At 43.8% G+C, this 21,405-nt stretch overlaps 1 protein-coding gene across 2 annotated transcripts in view; it reads right to left on the bottom strand.

Moving 5' to 3' along the window:
- ctsbb (cathepsin Bb) overlaps nt 1-21,251 on the bottom strand; it is a 32,838-nt gene extending 11,587 nt beyond the window's left edge. The window contains exons 1-6 of one of the 2 annotated variants that reach the window (XM_084330099.1): nt 20,989-21,251; nt 12,075-12,211; nt 6,576-6,661; nt 5,300-5,414; nt 2,560-2,675; nt 2,188-2,273 (exon numbers count right to left, since the gene is read on the bottom strand). In XM_084330099.1, coding sequence (XP_084186225.1) covers nt 2,188-2,273; nt 2,560-2,675; nt 5,300-5,414; nt 6,576-6,661; nt 12,075-12,197 — 526 coding nt within the window. In that variant the 5' untranslated portion in view covers nt 12,198-12,211; nt 20,989-21,251. Of the gene's footprint in view, nt 1-2,187; nt 2,274-2,559; nt 2,676-5,299; nt 5,415-6,575; nt 6,662-12,074; nt 12,212-20,166; nt 20,243-20,988 lie in introns of those variants that run through there. The other variant, XM_084330098.1, reaches the window with a different exon arrangement.
- Between the last annotated feature and the right edge of the window lie 154 nt (nt 21,252-21,405).

Raw genomic sequence — 21,405 nt, 5'->3', positions numbered from 1 at the left:
CAGGGTTATGCGCTATGGAGACCCTGGTTGGGTATGTTTTTACTCAGCACTGTCGTCATGGCTTACAGCCATGCCATTCTGTACGCGCTCGATCTCGTCGGATCTCGGCCGCTACACAGGTTGGTCCTGGTTAGTACTTGGTTGGGAGACCGCCGGGGAATACCAGGTACGGTGTGCTTAGGGGCTGGTTCTCCATTGTTTTTCGCTCCTCTCTCACGCATGGCGAAGAGGGGCCTGTGGGGGTGGTTTTTTGACCTCCTCTGGTGACCCTGTGCTTCCCGTACCGCCAGGCCCGGTCCGAAGTGATGTTTGCGACCCGTAGGCCTGGGTTAACCCTTTTTGGAAACTGAAACACTTGTACTGCGGTATAGCCGGTGTATACCCGCAGGTGTGTTTTGGAGTTTTTTCTTGAGGGGTTATAGGAACAACCACCGCATTGGGTAACACCGAGGTGGTTGGTTCCCTGGTGTGTTGGAGCAGTGTCAACTCCCGGGTTCACCGGTTGAGGGTGCCCCTGCACGTTCATGACGTCTGCCAATCGTGTCAGCCTTCTCTGCCTCGACCCCTCTGGGTGGGGGTTGTTAAATGGAGGCTTGGTCATGCAACACCGCCAGCTTACGCTCCTTCCGCCGGGGCGGCTGTGTTCAGCTGTCCCCTCTGGCGCCTGTCTCGTCCGCAGTCTCCAGGCTAGGGTTAACAGCCTGTTGCCTGGTTTTTCCCCGGTGCGCTGCCTGCTTCCGTTGGTTAACCTTTTTTGTGTGCTTACGGCCATGCTGACTGCCTATTCTGCAGGGTCAGTGTGCCAGGCGGTGTACTATTGGGGGGACGGGGCCCGCTCGGCTTACTGGCCTGGTTGGTTCCGCCTGGGAATACCAGGTGCAGTAACTGAGGGGCCTTTGTCCGAATACGCTGGCGATGTGGGGGGCGGGGCACTACGTGCCCACCTGGTGGGGTCTTGATGCTGGCATCATGGACTTCTCCGGGCCCCCATTCCAGGGAGTCCAGTCCTTTTGGTGGGTCTGGGTCTTCCTTCGTGCTCCGCTGCTACGGCCTTGCCACGGGGTTGGGTTTGCCCTTGACCCCGTGATTCTGGGGGCAGTAACGAGGTTGTTCCTCCGTTCGTTCCCGGGTGGCATGCGGGTTGTGCGTGTGTGTAGTCGTGGGTCAAGCCACGGTCTGCTCACCCTGTGCGTTGAGTTGCTTGAGTGCCTCTTCGCACGGTCGGGTCCGTCGCCCTCCCGTGACGTCCCTAATAGGGGGGCTACCCTCCATTAGGGGGGGTCGGGGGGGCTCGGCCCTCCCTGTTCTGATGGTTTTGGGGGGCTGTCAGCGGGGTGTATTTGTCAGCCAAGTGGCTCCGCTTGGCCTCCCTTGTGCAGAAGGCGAAGCCAAGCTAAGCCACTAACGATACAGAACGTTAGGTTATGACTATAACCAAGTTCTGTTAGTTAGGGGCGATGCTTGGCTTCGGACGGCCGCTGCAGCCCTTGACCTCACCTTGTGGTGAAAGCTTGGGAAGGAGGAGAGCAGGTGACCACACACCTGCTTATGAAGGTAAGCTGATGAGGGGTGTGGTCAGACTAATACTGGTATTAGAGGTACATTTGTGGTTTATTCAGTACGCGTGCACGTACGCGAGATAGTGCAGAAGGCGAAGCCAAGCATCGCCCCTAACTAACAGAACTTGGTTATAGTCATAACCTAACGTTAACCTTTCACTAGCACACTACAGAAGGTTAACCCTTTCACTACCACACTACAGAAGGTTAACCCTTTCAAAGGGTTAAAGAGGGATTCCACTCTACTTTATCCCCAGGTTTGGTGTAATTGATGTTGCAGCAAAGATTTTGGTCTTTGGTTCATTCAATATTAATTGTTGTGCACACTGCATCTGAATTCCTAAAGAGTTGGGTTACTAAGTTGGTACAACAACTTTAACTAAATTGAAAACAAATTTTTTCCCGAACATTATATCCACCGTTCTGCCGTACGCCTGTAAACACAAATAAACGGTAAACTATATAATTACCTAAAATATGAGAAAAGTAAACTACACAAAGGTGCAGATGAGGGTCTGTATGCCCTATACAATAAATCTGCTTGGTTTTTCAGTGAAGGGCACCTTTAAAAGCTGACACACCTACCTATTGTACATGGAGATAGAAATATATAGAAATAATAACTTGCCTACACTGGAGTCATACAGCCCGCCTGTGACCAGGCCATCACTGACCCAGAAGTCCCAGGCCGATGAGGGATATCCCCCCATACACCTGCACACACACACACACACACACACACACACACACACACACACACACACACACACATTATTCAATATGTAAATATGAGAACATTTAGAGTTAGAATTAGAATCACAATCTCTTTATTTGATAAGTACATTTCACGTACCAGGAATTTAGGTAAATATTTAAGGTCTATGTCAATATAACATGCACGCACATGGATTTACACATACTGTACACCCCCCCCTCCCTCCAACACATACACACTGTACCCCCCCCCCCCCTCCCTCCTCCAACACACACACTCACTCACCCATAACCACACTGATCACAGCAGGTCAACAGGTCTTCCGCAGAGATCTCCACGGTGACCTTGGCATCGCTATGGATACACAACCTGTCGGATATGGCCTCGGCTGCCCCAAAGGCCTGTGGGTAACCGATCAGAGTTAGCAGTGTTAGGAGAACTTTATTACTAGTATGTAGCTTGTATTCTCGTTAATATTCCGTTTTTACTATTTCATCTCAATTCAAATAATATCGGCCCCCTTTTTATTCAATTTCACCATCTCCCACAGGCTCTGGATATTCTATTATATTCTATTCTCATAATGTGTCCTCACCGTAACACCCACTCTACTCACTTTAAACACTTTATATTTATTAGCAAAGAGATTTGCACTACAACTCATACCTCATTGCACCTTACCCTAAGTTGTACCTGATCCCATTGCTGCATTGTACCTCACTGTTACCATTTTTTTACTCTGTATTGTATATATATGTATATTGATTGACTGAACACTTTTTGTTTATGTACTCTTGACTTTTTCTATTTTATACTTTTTATCTAGCACACTCTCAGGAGCTTTGATTTGATTTTATTAGGGATCCCCATTAGCTGGTGCCATGGCAACCAGCTAGTCTTCCTGGGGTCCACACAAAAAAACATACAAAAACAATTATTGCTAAACAGAATTATTAAAAGTCAATACTCAACATACAATACACAATGAAACTAACAATTAAGATGGCTAAAATTACATGCAAGCAACGAAACGGAAAACAAAACAAAATACAAAATACAGTGTTAAATACAATTTAAGATTGTTTTTAAAATTGAATATTTTTAAGAATTGCTTTTAGAATGCTCATCAATGTTACTAAAACATCAATTTCACCATACCTTTAAAAAGAAAAAAAACACACAAAGTAACCAGAAGAAGTTTTGGATAACATGGCTGCAGCTACACTCATGCATGACATATATTAATTTCCTTCCGGATTATGGCTCCTTTGAGTTTCTTTTTGAAACTGTCCTTGTTTTCCGTCCGTATAATATGTAATGGGATCCTATTCCAGTATGTTATGGCTCTATACATTGCAGTTTTCTTTAGAACGTTGGTTCTAGGCAGAGGTAGGGTGAAGCGACTACTTGAAGCATGTCTGGTATTATGGTCATGTCTATCATTGGTGGATAAAAGCATAGAATACAATTGAGTGGGTTTACCCAAGGTACAAATGTTCTTTAAAAACCTAATCAAACTGCATGCTAGTCTCTCGTCCACCATCATCCACGACATATAGCATGCATTCCCTCCACACTATTCCTTATAGAGCAGTGAAGAGTGAGTCGGGCAGCTCTATTTTGAGTGAGCTGGAGTTTACTAAGCTCTTGCTTTGACGCGCTAGACCAAATTGCTGGGCAGTAGTCAAGATGGGACAAGACTAAAGATTGTACTACCATTTTAATTGTTGTATTCGTTAGGAGGTAGGCATCATACAGGAGGAGCTCATACAGAAAAAAGCATTTCATGGAAAAGTATTCTGTATTTTACTATGACAACTATTAAAGAAACTTGAAACTCGAACTTGCATGTCCTAACAATATGCCACAATGCCGTCGACACGGCCCACGGTTTGTCACTTGATGATGACTGCCAGGGTTCTCACCCGCACCAAACCCTGGCAGCACATCACCCCCCCCCCCCCCCCCCTCATACACCTCCACTGGCTTCCCCTAAAATCTCGTGTCACCTTCAAGATCCTCCTGCTCACATATAAATCCCTACACACCACCGCCCCTCAATACCTATGCGACCTTCTCCACACCTACACCCCCTCCCGGAATCTCCGCTCCTCTGACACAGGCTTACTCACCATACCACAAGCCAGGTTGCGGACCATCGGGACAGGGCTTTTAGTGTCGCTGCCCCCCCCCCCCTTTGGAACTCCCTCCCCGTGGACATCTGAAATGCGAACACTCTCGCCCACTTTAAAAACCTGCTGAAAACCCACCTCTTCACTCAGGCCTCTGGTCTCTGATGCTCCTGAGCATCCTATCTCATTCTGTTTGTTCTATTTTGTTTTGTTCTGTTGTTGTTCTGTTCTGTTTGCTCTGTTCTGTTTTTGTAATTTTGTTTCTCAGTTTTAGGCCACCGTTATCCTCTCCCCCCTTCCCCCTTTTATTGTAAAGCGCCTTGGGTATGTGAAAGGCGCTATATAAATCCAAGCCATTATTATTATGTTATTTTGATTTACAATCGCCTGTCATTTGCACATCTGCAGTCATGATGATGTAATTGAATACCATGAATTATATTGGTCCACGCTAGGGCTGACCCTGATTAGTCGACTAATTGATCAAAAGGTGCCGTACCTGCCAACCTAAAATATTATAATTTAAAAAATTAATTAAATGTTGTATCATTATTTCCAAAAGCAAAGAGGCCTAGAAGCGTGGCTAATACTAATGGTGCACATACCAGCGAGGCTAACTGCCTAAGAAAACAGGCACAGAGGCACTGAAAGAGGATTTCACCCGTCTAATGAACACACTAGACTAGACAAATATCAAGATGTATCCATCAGTGGACCAATTGCATGCTTTCGCAGAGGACAAGGAGCCTTCATTCGACTCCTTCAGACATTAAGCACCCCCCACAGCCCAAATGGAATGATACAATTCAGGGGGTAGTCGACTATTAGTCTACTATTGGACAATTTCGGCCAATCAAAGTCGACTAGGCCTAGTCCACACAGGCTTGTCTTACCCAACAGGAGCCACAGGAGCCCTGGTCTCTGATCTGCTGGATGGTGGGACACTTGGGCCAGAACTGCCGCGAGTCAAAGGTGTCTGGCAGTCTCACATCTTTAACAGAAGTCACCCTGGAACAGGAGGAAGAAGGGTTATTATGGAGTATTTACATACAACATTACAAACATGGGTGTTTATTCACTTTGGATTGGGCTATATATCTTTATTATATTTTATTAGTTCAGATTCAGATTCAGATTCCTTTATTAAGCCATATGTGTAACCACATTGGTAATTGTCTCAGCGTTATCATTTGAATAAATATATATATATATATATATATATATATATATATATATATATATATATATATATATATATATATATATATATATATATATATATATATATATATATATATATATATATATAAAGTGTAAAGTGCAGTGCAGAGTTCCAGGTCAGTCCCAGTGTAGAATTCTTGCCAGTGTCATTGTTATTATTGTGCCAGTGTCACTTGGGGTTGGAGGGGGGGGGATCCTGAGGCTGGGTTTGTTTATACAGCTAAGCACTATCGATGTGGGATCTCTTTTCATGAACGGCCTGTTTAGAATATAGTTGGGGTATACTGTTTGCTTTTACTCTTACTCATAGTATATATTCAGATAAAAATTCTTTATTGCCTAAATCTATTATAACATATAATATAACCAATAGGGCATACAGACCCTCATCTGCACTTTTTTTCCCCTCATATTTTTATATTCAGAGTTAATTATATTGCTTATATTTATGTCTTTATTAGAAACCAGTGTTTACAAACATTACCATTGTAAACAACATGGCCACGCAATACAGCAAATACAATTAAAATGTACATTTAGTCAATCAACAAGTTAATGAAAACAAGTATATATTGCTATTTCTTATTTTTGGTGGTGGGACTAGCCATTTGATTATGTTTAGACCCCCTCCACTCAAAAACATGTTATTTATGGTTAACTCGTCTTGGAGGCGTGACTTTGACTCTACAGATTGTTATTTATGGTTAACTCCTCTTGGAGGCACGACTTCGACTAAATACCGATTCTTATTTGTGCAAAGTGCCGTTTTCATATCCTTCACCTGGAGTGGGAGAGCTTACAGTATCTGTATACTTCTCTGAAATCACTAATAGGCCTATCATGTGGTCCTATATGTGGAGTTACAAGACTTTGGTCTCACAACATGAAGGCCTCCTGAAACCGTCCACCACGTGTGGCACAAATACACAGAGTACAGCCTAGACTCACTGCTCTGGCAGCCTGGGGCCATTCAGTAGGGTCCCACACAGACCAGTCACATAGCTCATATCCACATTCTGGAAGTTCTGTCCTGCCTAGAAAAGAACAGCAGAGACAGACAGACAGAGAGACAGAAAAACAGAGGGGGGGGGGGCATAGAGACAGAGAGAGACAGATAAACGCACAGAGAGAGAGAGAGTGTGAGGGAGAGAGAGATAAACACACACAGAGAGAGACACAGAGAGACAGAGAGAGAGAGAGAAAGAGAGAGAGATGAAATCAAAGTCAACTTTATTGTCATTTCCCATAATGTGCAAGACATACAGAAAAATGTAATTACGTTCGCCCCTTCCCACGGTGTATATAAAAATATATAATATAAACATAAAGTACGTATAGGACACTATAAACATAAAGTAACATATAGGACACAATGTACACACACAACATACAGGAATATATACAATATAAACAGTAGCTAAAAATTAAATGAATGAATGAAATAAATATAGAGGTAAAAAAGAGAACTTAGTGCAAATCTTCAAGCAGCAGTGGTTACGTGGTACATAGTAAATAAATAATGTCAGTAAAATATAGGGGGAGAAAGGAAACACTGCTGTTTCTGACATACAGAATTGTATCCAAATACACCAGTTAGACAGCAGAGAAGGAACTCCAAGGCTGAATACACATAACTAATAATAATAATAACTTTATTTGTATAGCACCATAACGTATGGTTATTCTATAACCCTAGTTACATGATACTGGCTGAGCGTCTCGCTCTGCTACTGAGATAACCTCTTATCTCCTCGCACCTAGCGTGCATGCGAAACAAAAACAAATGCACCCACTTGCACGTGACCGCGCCACCCCCATGCGTCCCTATATGACGCCGGAAGTGGTCACGCCTCACTCTTCCCAGTTCGATTTCCATAAGCGGAAACCTCCAAGGGACCTCAGGGCGCTAAGAGCGAGACGCTCAGCCAGTATCATGTAACTAGGGTTATAGAATAACCATACGTTACATTTCAACTGGCCTCGCGTCTCGCTCTGCTACTGAGATAAAGGGCAGAGCGGACGCGCGGCCCGACAAATGCACCCCCTGAGGACCCGTAAGCCCCAGCCAGGGAGGAGGGGAGTCCCGTCCACCCGCCCGTCCTAATGAAGGGGGGGAGGCAGTCAACTCCACCAAAGTGCGAAAAGGGGGAAACAGGCACCCCTGAACGCACAGCACAGGCAGGACCATGTGTGACACAGCACCCCGCGGTCCACACCCACACACCCCTGCTAGCCCACCTGATGGCGGGATGCAGGAGAGGTCCCGGACCTCAGGACCGCTTGGGAGACAGAACCCCCAGTCATGTCCATGAGGTAAAACCTAACAAAAGGACCCGGGGAGGACCAGGAGGCCGCAGCACAGATGTCCTCCACCGAGGCCCCCCCTAACAGGGCAGCAGAGGCCGCCACACCACGAGTGGAGTGCGCCCTGACGCCCCCGGGGGGAACCTGTCCAGCCGACGTGTAGCAAAGGGCAATGCCCTCGCACAACCAATGTGACAGGCGCTGCTTGGATAGCGCCTTACCCACGTGAGGGCCACCGTAACAAACAAACAGTTGATCGGAAGCCCTGAGATCCTGCGTCCGACTAAGGTAAACCCTCAGTGCACAGACAGGACACGACAGGTGAAGGCTCGCCTCCAACCCACTAGCGTGAAGAGCAGATGAAACGCCTGAACCACAATATCCCTGGAGCGAAAAGAGCTCCGGATATTCTTTGGCACGAAGACTGGATTAGGCCTCAGAGTCGCACCGCTATCGGCCCGAATAGACAGGCACTGAGAGAGCACACAGCTCACCCACACGCTTAGCGGAGGTGATGGCCAAAAGGAACGCGGTCTTAAAGGACAGCCGATCCAATGGCGCCTGCTCAAGAGGCTCAAACGGCGCCTCCGACAACCGGCCCAGGACCAGTTGGAGGTCCCAACTCGGAGACAGAGAACGTTCCACAGGCTTGAGACGCCGAGTGCCAAGCAGGAAACGTTTCACGAGAGGGTGGCTGAACATCGTACCGCCCTCAAAACCCACGTGACAAGAGGATATAGCCGCGGCATATACCCTCACTGTCGAGGCCGACAGCCTATTCAGGATAGACTGGAGGAAGGAAATAACAGAGTCCAGGGGGCAGGACACTGGGTCCAGGCCCCCAACCTCACACCACTCTTGAAAAGCACGCCACTTACCTGCGTAAACCGCGGTAGTGGACGGAGCGTGCGCATTCCGGATGGTGTTAACCACAGTAGGGTTATGACACATCCCCTCCAGACTCACCCTGTCAGCAGCCAAACCATCAACGGCTGCCCCAGAACAGGGGGCAGACACAGCGTTCCGCGTGCCTGAGAGAGGGCCCGCGGCGACCATGGAACAGGCCACGGTGGGGCTACCAAGAGCTGGATCAGGACTGGGAACCACACAGCCGTGCCCCGGTCCGGCGTGATCAGGATCAAAGTCCTGCGCTCCCGACGTACCCGCTCCAACAGCTGAGCTATCAGGTGTATGGGGGGAACGCGTACAGAATCCCAGGCGGCCACGGATACATCGAGAAGGCATCCACCCCCAGAGGGGGGTTGTTTTTCCGATTGACCGAGAACCACAAGGGGCACTGGTGGGACTGTCTGTTCGCAAAAAGGTCCACCATGGCCTCCCCGAATTGGTCCCAGACCCGCCTGACTATGACGGGACGTAGTCCCCACTCGTCGGGATGAGGACCGCCCTGCGACATCACATCTGCACCCACATTCTCCCTGCCAGCCATTTGGAGAGCCCTCAGGCTGCGCAGATTGAGAGATGCCCATAGCCAGAGCTCGACCGCCGCCCGGTGCAGACGGGGGGAGCGTACTCCTCCCTGTCTGTTGATATACGATGCTGACATCGTGTTGTCCGTCCTGATCAAAACATGCTCGCCCACCACCAGGTGGCCGAGCTGCTTGAGGACCAGAAGGACCGCCTTCAATTCCAACACATTGATATGTAGCGCAGACCGGGCAGCATGGTCTTGCCAGCTGCCCCCTACTGCGTCGGCCCGACACGTCCCCCCCCATCCCGTGAGGGAGGTGTCGGTGAAGACTGTGACGTATGATAGCCTGCTGCCCATGGAGATCCCGCTGGTGAGGGCACCAGGCCTCCCCCAGTGGTCGAGATCCCCCAGTACTGACACGGGAACCTTCAGTCGCTTCCACTTGCCACTCACCGGGTCTATTTTCATACTGAAAAACCACCTCTGTATCCTCCTCATGAAGAGGAGGCCAAGAGGGACGGAACCTCCTGAGCTCGCCGAGAATATCCTCTCGCCGCCGCTCTGAGAGGGTTGCCCTCATGGGCCTTGAGCTTAGAACCAAGCCCAAGTACTCCACCTGTTGACTGGGAAGAGGAGTACTCTTCTCCCAGTTTACAGCAAAACCTAGACTGGTGAGGAATTCCACCACCAGCCTGGTATGAGACCTGGCGATCTCCTCTGACCGGCTGAGGAGCAGAAAGTCGTCGAAGTAGAATAGAATTCGTATCCCCTGACGACGCAGAGGTCCCAGAGCGGTCTCCACACACTTGGTGAATGTGCGAGGGGCCAGAGAGTAGCCGAACGGCAGCCTCTGGTATTCGTACGCTATGCCCTGAAAGAGGAAGCGAAGGAATTTCCTGTGAGGAGGGAAGATCGGGATGTGAAAGTATGCATCCTTCAGGTCTATGGAGGTGAACCAGTCTCCCACTCTGACAGCGCTTAACAGTTGTTTGACGGTCAACATTCTGAACCGTCTTGCCACAATCAGCCGATTGAACGCGGACAGGTCCAGTATAGGTCTGACACCTCCCGATTTCTTGGGCACCAGAAAATACTGGGAGTAAACGCCACACATCGCGTACTCCCTTGGGACCACCAGAGAGCGTGCTAGACACAGCTAGACGGCGACGTTTTTTTAGGGCGTGCTCATCTAATGTAGCCGATCCCTCGGCCGCCGAGGCTGTCGGCCTTGTGATCACCTGTTGTCTTTGTGCCCAGGGTACCTCAGGCGGGGGAAACATGGCCGCCGGTCAGGGGCCTCGCCGCAGCCTCTGGCGAGGCCGTGCTCTCACCTCTGGCTGCGTGGTGTGGGGCGGTGTGGGGCCCAGGTCAAATACCGCCCGCGCCCCTGCGGACAAACCAAAAAGTCCCTCTGCGGAGAGGGGAGCTCTGAGGAGGGGAAGTCTTCTTTCCTCCTCAAGGGGAGACTGTTCCAACCAAAGATGCCTGTGAACAAGTGTTGACAGCATCCTAGCCCTCCCTGCGGTTATAGCTTGCGACTGGGTCAAAAGCTGTATAACCTCAAAAACACGCGGAATGTTTTTGAAGTCGGCTGGCCCTAAGGCCCCACCACCCGACACCATGTTGGACAGAAAAGCAGCCAAATGAGCAATGTTATTGGTTGCTGCTAAATTCCGTCCCGCGGCGGTATAAGATTCATCAGCCCACTCAGCCACCTGCCGGGCCGACTCGCCCTCTGGCGTCGGCTTCCGGGTGGGATACGTTCAACCATGCCAGGGCAAAGGACCGATGCTACCTGGCCCTCTAAGCACGGCACACCTGCCTTGCGTCCTGTCGTCAGCCCATCCACCCGTATAAAGGGTAAATAAGCCTCAGCAAAACCCCCCACATTAGACACCGATTGACCTTCAGCAATGAAACGGTTAAGAGGAGGGAAGAGTGGCGACAACCCCGCCGGGGTACATGGGGAACGGCGTCCCAACATTGTAGCATTAGCATTAGCTGCGCGCTCTAGGATACCCGGAAAAACACCCAAAAGAGAGTCATGACGACCATGTTTCCCCAAATATCCCGCCCCCCTGCGCCAATACATCACTCGGTCGTCTCACGAGACAACGAGCAGTATTACCCATGCTAGTATCAATGCCTGATAGCGCAGGCCCTACCTGTGCACGACTTAGCTCGACTGCTAACCGTCGCGCGACGTCCCTCTGTCCGCTGTCACGAGACGAGGAAAACCCAGGACAGGATCGCTGCGCTGTTAGGATGTGCCGAGAAGGTTCCGGGGGCTGGTGAACTTCTGGCGAATACCCAACATTGTGTCATTTCTCCCTACGTTTCATAACAACCAGTTCACGAAGTGCACTGCTACTTCCGTGTTTGGAAACGAAATGAGGAAGGGTGAGGCGTGACCACTTCCGGCGTCATATAGGGACGCATGTGGGTGGCGCGGTCACGTGCAAGTGGGTGCATTTGTTTTTGTTTCGCGTGCGCGCTAGGTGCGAGGAGATAAGAGGTTATCTCAGTAGCAGAGCGAGACGCGAGGCCAGTTGAAATGTAACTAAGTGTGAGTGAGTGTCCCTCACTCACTTTCCTTATCATTATGTTTTTATGAAAATGCTTTTTATGGCGTTAATCATTTTCATACTGCGAAGTGTTGAATGACACTGTGGAGTTATGTAACACTGTGGTCCACCTCGTATAGGTCTTACCGTCCAGGTGCTGTTGGCCTTATTGATGAAGTCGATCATCTCTGCGGAGAGAAGAGGGAGGCGGGGCCTAGCCCAGGTGACGGACACGGCCGAAAGGAGACACACGAGGGCCAGCCGAAACATCCTGCAGACTGTACCTTTGAAAAGTCCAAATATAGTAAAGAAGAATACTTTATACATAATAAAGTGTCACAAGAGAAAAACTGAGGCAATATTTGAGCCTAGTAATGATGTGTTTTTGTCTGTGGTGTTCCTACTGTACCCTCCCACCACCTTTACCATACAAAGAAGCATCTTTTAAGCGCAATGCTGGTTCACTTTCTTTCCAATGGTTATTTTTTGGGGGGATTTAGTTTAGTTTATTTTTATTTAGCACATTATTTAAAAAACAGTGCTAGGAGGGAACAAAGCCCAAAGGGCTTGTACAAAGTTCCACTCCCGTACCATCAATGTCCATAATCAAATGATTTATGATGTAATTAAATGGCCTTTTAGTTGCTTTCTAAAGATAGATAAGGAGGTGGTTGACCTCAATGATGAACTTAGAGTGTTTCAGAGTTTAGGACCTCTAAAACTAATTTTGTGATTAGAAACAAAATTATAGCTAATTGTTGTAGAAGTAATTTTTTTTAAATGGCAAGTGAGGCCTTACTAACTCTTCTTAATTATCTGTTGTTTTCTGTCTCTTTTATACCTCATTCTAGGCCTTTTCAAAGATGTTTGTATAGTTTGGTTGGTTTAACGAAAATTAAATGACAAATAAAATGTATTATTATTATTATTATTATTATTATTATTATTATTATTATTATTATTATTATTATTATTATTATTATTATTATTATTATTATTATTATTATTATTATTATTATTATTATTATTATTATTATTATTATTATTATTATTATTAATAATCTAAATAGGCCTCATAAAACCTAAAGACGACTACACGCTACAAGCCTTAGTGCTCAATTCTGATTTATTACTCAGATCTGATTTATTTAGTTTGGCTGTTCATATAGCACTGATTCTTGAGAGTTGGGACAAAACATGTCCTACATAGAAAAGTCTAATTTATATAAAAAAATAAAGAAATTCATAATGAGTGATATACTCACAAAGTTACATCTAAAGGTATTGTGTATACTGATGTTATGTTTTAGCACATATATTGGTTTTTTGGGGGATATTTGTTTAAATGTATAATCTGTGGTTAGAAGCTCCCATGTTAATTATCTTGTCCTCAGCAAGGGGTTACATTATTGACCAGCCCAAAAAAGCTTGAAAGACCTCTCCACTTGTGAAAACATACATATCAAATCAAAGATAAGGGTTATACATGTATAAAACAATAATATTGCCCATAGAAATCTACCTATCAAAGTTGTGTCCTCAGTTTATGTCAACTCTGTCAGACCTTTTCATAAACCTAATTAAATCAGGCAATAGCATGGCTAGCTCTATCCCTGAGGACCCCCTTTCCTTCCCTTGAATGTGGTGAATGCAACACTACCACACATGGTCTGGTAAGTTTTACACTTTTTGATATTTTAGACAAACAATGTCAATATTCCGATGGTCACAGCTGGAACATGTCAACACCGTCTCTCCGTTATTATACTTTTAAAAAAACAATAGTGGATTGAATTCAAGTGTTTCAGTGAGATTATTAAGACAGCTATGCAACTGCCAAAAAAACTAGCTAGCTGCAGTGCACAATACAGGTTTGGAGGGACAATGTGTGCCCTTTTGTCAACTCCGTCAGACGTCAACTCCATCAGATTGTGTGTCTGACGGAGTTGACGTGTAAACTGATGGAGTTGACAAATCCATCAATAACCTCATAATATGCTATTGTTATACTATTTTTGAACATGGTAAAGGATTTAAATGTTATTTCAGAGTTTTATCTGCACAGAAGTGTGCATATAATAGCATGCATCAGAGCATGGGCAGGCTGTGGTCTGCTTATTGAATAATTGTCTTACTTTCCCAGCACATGTGTTAATAAATAAATATAAATATATCACTTGTCTACGTTGATTGATTGATTGATGTAAAATATGGTGCAGTGTGTAGTTTTCACTACCAAACATCTACACTCTTGCCTCTTATAGAGTGGGGAAGGAGTTCCATGTTGCCCTTTCATATCCCAGAAGAGATACAAGACAGAAGAAAACAGTTATTCTTGTTATTATACTGTTTACTTAGATCATCAGAGCAGAGGGGCACGGTGGTAAACTGTGGATATTTGTTAGGTTTTAGTGAGTTGTTCCTTACCTTCGCGTGGGGTATGTCTGGGAGTGCTTGCATTCTTTCATTTATTTGCATTTCTTTTAAATTTGTTGGACCTTATGGTGTTCTTGTTCTGTTCTTGACTTATTGTTATGTTTCTTCTTGACTTGTTTAAAGAAGACGTGTACGGCCCATGGGGACATTAACGTGTGTTGTCGGGCCTTACAAATAAATTTGATTTGATTTGATTTCATCTTAATATCTTTATAATAATTCTTAATATAGGACTGGTCCATGCGTGTCTAGATTGCTGCATCATCCTTTCTCTGACTTTCCATCCATAGTGTAATACATTATGGTATGGAGTGATCAACAGGATAATTCTTTGCTTGTCACAATCTTATCAGTTGTAATTAAGGCTGTCAAAGTTAACACGGTATTAACGCGTTATCGCCCGATTCTATTAACGCCACTATTTTTTTTAACTCACGATTAACTTTTAAGATTATTATTATTTTTGTATTACTAGACTTCACTCAGGTGTATTATTGATGCTCTCATTGATACTATGTTTGTTTCTGAAGTGTGTGTGTGTGTGTGTGTGTGAGATATATATAGAGAGAGAGGGGGGTGAGAGAGATGAGGAAGGGGCAAGAGAGAAAGAGAGCCGGGAGAGTGTGAGTGTGTGAGAGAGAGAGGGGGGGTGTGTGATTACTCAGCCCTTGTGTCGGTGAATGTAACAAGTTCCTAACGTTTTCTTTCCCCTATTATTTCATGCACACTTTATTCATTGTTTTAAATTATTATTTTCTTTTAAGTTATTTTGTGCATCACTCTGTTTTGAATTTGATGCACATTTGCAATGCATGAGGGTCATCCTTTTGTGTTAAATGGCTGCATAAAGCAAGCATTTGTTGACTCATGTTGATAAGATTATTAAAACTTGGAACTTGAAAAATATCTGTTTAAGGTAGATAAAAAAAGATATGTTAAAAAAAATGCGATTAATTCATGATTAATCGCGAGTTAACTATGGACAATCATGCGATTAATCACGATTATATATTTTAATCCATTGACAGCACTAGTTGTAATATACCCTAGGATTATTGGAATGAATGTCTTTGAATTTTCTCCCACTGCTTCCACTGAACATGGATTTTGTCTGCACAAGCCAGTGTGAAGATGTTTGCAACATCTAGTTGTAGAAACTATGCACTGCAGCTTTAACGTCAATCAATCAATCATGTTTAGTAAATAGACACCTGATTTTATAGTCTTATTCTAATACATTTTCATGACTTTTGTATTATAGGAAAGCATGGCTAGACAGAAATTGTCAGTTGAGGAGCGAAGGAGAAGAAATAGAGAGTACCAATGAAAGAGAAGAGAAGAATTACACAGTGACGAAGAGAGCAAACATGTCATGCAAGAGCAGGAAAGACAAAGGTGGAAAAAGAGGGTTCAAGACAAAAAAGTAATAGAAATAGACAAGATGGGAGACAGGGCACAGAGGTATCGGAGAAAATATTGGAGAGAGGTCCAGAAAAGGTGCAGATAGAAAAGGTCCTGTGAAGGTGCGGTGCTGGAGGCAGACACCCCCCCAGATCAGGATATTCTAGATAACAATGCCAGACAGCGCAGAGAGTCTCTCAGACAGGAACAGAAACAAAGTAAAACACGAAAAAGGCATTCAAGATAAATACAAACTTTAAAAGAGAAGATTACAAATGTAACAAAGCAACAAAACAACCTGAGAAAAACAATAATGTGCTGAAAAAAGGCTACAAATACTGTACATCACCACTGGACTCTCCAGGCACGGAAACAAAGAATATGCTATCAGGAAGCAAAGTAAGGAATCAGAAAATCCAAAAGGCCCTGCTATTCCACCACATCCTCAGAAGAGAGCTGAAGACAAACAAACAAACTCCTGGCCCACGGCGCCAAAAACCAGCACTGAGTTCATCAGGCACGATTCTTAAAAAGTATCGTCTTCTTCAACAAATGAAAGACTTTGGGTTAACCTATAAGTTAATGAGAGAAAGGGAGCATCCTCAGAAAAATCCAACATTCATACAGGGTGTAACACAGAATGTCCAGGATTTCTTCCTGAACTCTGCACGTGTGACGATGTGTGATGATGGATAGTGCTAATGATGGCTTTGTCATTATAAATTATTTCCCATATCTTTTAAAATCTTCGAAATTTTGCAATACAAAATTATGTAGGTTAGAGTTATCCTATCCCAAAAATGTACTCATATTTAAATTCCCCATTAAGAAATGCATCATTTAGACACCTTGCATGTTAGGATTTCCTTCAGATTCATGTTGGCATCCATGTATGGCGAAGGCCCGGACTGGCCATCGGGAGCTCTGTCTGTCTGTCACACACACACAAAGGGAGCCGCATGTGATTGGTGGAGGCGGTACCAGGCCATACAACTGATTGACAGTTGAGATGAATGAATGAATGACTTTATTTGACAATATAAAAAATAAACATGTGACAGAAGAGCACAGTCGGGATATACTGCCAAGGATGAAACACAAAAAAGCTCAGAGCTTATTTCCATTGTGGTCCTTGTAGGGGGGTGGGGGAATGTGATGCTTAAAACATGCATCATACAAAACGTGACATCACAACACATCACATATACCATTTAACATTTATATACATACAGACTCATACAACATGCAAGGGTGCCTTAAGCTAAGTGTCTAGGTATAGTCCCTTTTGAGCCATGTCTTCAGATGGCGAATGGAATGGCAGATGGCACTTCTGCAAAATGACAGGGAGAGACAGCGAAAGACAAAAAATTTCAAGCATAACCTGCGCTTGAAGATGGACAGTGGAAAAAGAGGAAGGGTCGAGCAGAGAGGGAAAGAGAGAAAAATACATACTGCTTACTGCTTGTATTTCACAGAACAGTCAGATGGAAATGACTGGAAATGAAATGTTTCAACAGTGGAAAAAAGAGGAAGGGTGGGGCAGAGAGGGAGGGAGAGAAAAATACATACTGCTGACTGCTTGTATTTCACAGAACAGTCAGATGGGAATTACTGGAAATGAAATGTTTCAACACTTCAACAGTGAAAAAAAGAGGAAGCATGGAGCAGAGACGGGACGCCCTAAATGTTGCCGCTAAATGTGGCAACATTGACCAAATGTTTTCTTGCACCACGGGACCACCAGGTTAGTCAGTGATAAAAATAAACATGCTAGCTAGCTAACATAGCTAATGTTACCATGCATCATCATCATCCCCTGTCATTTTTTCCCCGCATAAATCTTTTATTCAACTTCAGTCCTGATCATAACCATTTAAAATGTTCTTGTAATGTCAGATTAAAAATGAAATACTCTAACTTTTCTGATTTCTGAGTTGTTAAGTCTGACATTACAAAAACTAAAAATCCATCAAAATCAGTGTTGTTGCTAATCATTGACACATGATGATTATAACAATTATTAGCCTGTAATAATCCCCCCCAGAAAAATCCACTTTGCATTTGATATATTGAAAATATTTAAATGTGTGTGTTTTTTTAACAATAATTTGTGATGCCATCACAAACAATGGCATTTAAAGGGTAAACATTTTAAAAGTCCTGCACCAGCATGTAGGGAATTAAGTCATTGTAACAAAAATCTTCCTGGTGGGGGACCCCCAGACCCCCTGCTTAAAAATGTGCCTGACTTGGGCTATATTTCGCACTATATTTCCTGGCCTGAATAATTCCCCCAGTCCGGCCCTGCAAAGGGGTGAAAAATGGTCAAATCTGCCAGTTTGAAATACAAAATGATGTAAGTTAGAGTTATCATTTCCGAAAATGTTTCCTATATTTTAATTCCCCACAAGAAACACATATTTTAGACACCCCTCATGTTAAGATTTCTTTAAAATTCATGTTTGCACAAAAGTATGGCCCGCCCTAATATGATGACCACTGGTGGCTAGCCAAGATCATCGATGTGGATACTGATCAACAAGATGTAAAAGTGGAATTTCTGCATCCCCATGGTCCAACAGAAAAGGTTCTGTTTCTGCCCAGTTCAAGACATCATAGTGAAACTAATCGGAAATGCAGAAGGAAACGAAGAGGAGAAGTGCAGGGTGAGAACGTGGAGATCAGGAAGTTGGGTAGATGAAAACAGGGACGAGAAGAAGGGGTCCTGGTCTCCATGACTGTTTTTGTTGTTGGAAACAGTGCATTTTGTAATAGTTGGAAACAGTGTATGTAAAGTTTGTTGTTATTACAATTGAGTTAACAAAATGTTCAGTATTAACATTAACAAGGAGTTATTAGTTCTTATCATTGTCACTTCCATCTGTTTAAAAAATGCATGTGTTCATTTATCAGAGATGCATATACAATTTAGTCAACTCTGTCAGTTTCTCGTCAACTCCGTCAGATCTTTGTCAACACCGTCAGATGTTTGTTTTTGTTAATTCTGTGGAAAATACAAATTCCTTCTTCAGTTTATGTTGTTTAAGTAATAAAGGAGCATCAGATCTTCATCCTCTTGTCTTATTTACTTAATGATATTTTTTTTATCATATCAAAATTAAAAACAAAGTTTGAAAATGCAAATATTTCTAAATCTGTGTTTTCAGAATAGTGTGAAATTACACCTGAGGTTTATATATTATATTTGATTGCATACCAGAGTAACTAAACACTATTACAACATACTTCAGAACCTTAGATTCTTGTTGGACTGGAATAATTAGAATTATATACTTTTTTGTGTGTCTGACGGAGTTAACCCAAATCAAGTTTCAAAGGGAAACATGTGAATTTGTTCAAAATGTTTTTCTATGTAGAGCCCGCACCTTTACATGGTTAAATAGCTCAGACCTTTCTCTACATGAATATACAACTCTAATCAATATAGTGTGCATTCTCAAAATATAATATTAAAAAGTGTTTTGTCCCGACTCTCAAGAATCAGTGATATATATATTTTTTTAAATGTGGCCAATATCAGATTCCAGTGTGATCTGATCCGCCTGTGCAAATTAACAATAAAGAAGATGGATTTAAACACGGAGGACACTGAAGTCACAGTTTATGTTTTAATGTATAAGTTGATGTGCAGTGGAGGCTAATTCATGAGCAGAGGAGCAGCGAGGAGGTGAAATGAATGAAAGCCATTTCTTCTTTCAATTTGCTTTCAAACACAGAACGGTTATGAATGATACATCCCCTCAAGTTTAGGACCACATGTGAAAGTGGCCCAAATCAGAATTGAAATGATCATGTTTGATGTGATTTGTGCGGTTCATACTGTTGTGCTGTTCACAGTCTGATCTGAACGTAACGTAACGATCAGATAATTTAATGTTGGCAGGACTGCACCTGTCTGCGATGGTCAGGATTCTCTTAAAGGACCCCACCAACAAGAAGAGACAAGAAGAGATACCAGTGTCCTCTCTGTGCATTCAGTAGAAAGCTATCTGGCTGCACGTTAGCCTAGCTTAGCACAATGAATGGAAGCGGACAGTGCCGGTTAGCCTAGGCATTGTCCAACTAACACCTCTCCCGAAGGCTAACCGGCACTGTCCGCTTCCATTCATTGTGCTAAGCTAGGCTAACCTGCAGCCAGATAGCTTCTACTGAACGCACAGAGAGGAAACTGGTATCTATCTTCTTGGCTCTCTCTCTGGAGAAGACGGTAAACTAATCTCCCAAAATGTTGGCGTGTTCCTTTAATAGATGGTAAAACAAGCTAGATCAGGGGTCAGGAACCTTTTTGACTGGGAGAGCCATAAAAGCCAAATATTTCTAAATATATTTCATTGAGAGCCATATAGTATTTTTAACGTATAATAAATTAAATATGTCTTACTTTTAATGCGACTTCTGGTGCTGCATGGTTTTGCTGATGGCCTTGTAATCTGGTTCATACGTGGTGAGATTGAGCTTCATGCAGGCGTTGAGGCTTCCATCAGTTAAACGTGAGCGTAGGTTGGTCTTAATGTTCCTCATATGCGAGAATGACTGCCCACATGCATATGTAGAGCCAAACATGGTCAATACGGCAATACTCACGCTGCATTGTGTGGTATGTCACAGGAAGCTCGTTCCAAGTTTTAAGAATCAGCTGGTCTTCAGGTTGAAGATTTTTTGTCCAATTTCTGTCCACTTGTGTTCCCTCGCCAGCTCTGCTCGCTATATCTTCAGCTACAGATACTATTAGCTGTATCTTCAAAACTAATTTCTGTTTACTTTAAAATGACACAGCATTATTAAGAAATATCACAAGCATTATATATAAAAAAAAAAAAAAAAAAAAAAAAATCTTTTTTCTCAAAAATGTCTGGGAGCCATATGCTGTCACCAGAAGAGCCATATATGGCTCGCGAGCCATAGGTTCCCGACCCCTGAGCTAGATAATAAGGAAGTGAGACTGTGATTCATTTGTTCCTCATTTGCATTTAATTCTTTATTTGTCAGAAATGTTGTTAACCTCTCTTTTACAGACAATGGCTGCTTCTACTGTTCTTTCAACACCAATAAAGTGAACAGTCAAGTCAACTGAAAATCAACAGGAGTTGAGTCATCAGTATTAGCTATAGCAATAATATATAATAATATTGCTAGCTATATTATCCTAACATCGAGGTTAATGTTGCATTACGCATAATAATATCACAAGAAAACCTGTTACCTGTGTCGTTGTGGTTCGCTGTTCTTGTTCAGTCAATCAGAATGTTCTCAGAATGTTCTCAGTCAGTCATTTTCTTTTACAGTTATTATACAGCATCACATGATTGAACTATGGATCATCAGCATGAATCTCACATGACATAAGGACAACAGGTCTATTTCCAAAGTGTTATAAACCTTGGGGGAGGTCCTTTTGTTAAAGGTGACCTTCCCTTTCACTACCACACTACCAAAGGGTTAACCCTTTCACAACCACATGACAGGTTAACCCTTTCACTACCACACTACAGACGTTTAACCCTTTCACTACCACACTACAGATGTTTAAGCCTTTCACTGCCACACGACAAAGGGTTAACCCCTTCACCTTCTGTAGTGTGGTAGTGAAAGGGTTCAAAGTGAATGTGTAGTATATAGA

The sequence above is a fragment of the Notolepis coatsorum genome (assembly GCF_963971535.1).
Source record: "Notolepis coatsorum genome assembly, chromosome: 15".
Taxonomy (NCBI): Eukaryota; Metazoa; Chordata; class Actinopteri; order Aulopiformes; family Paralepididae; genus Notolepis; species Notolepis coatsorum.
The sequence above is the reverse complement of the archived record's forward strand: the minus strand, read 5'-3'. Positions and strand labels throughout refer to the sequence as shown.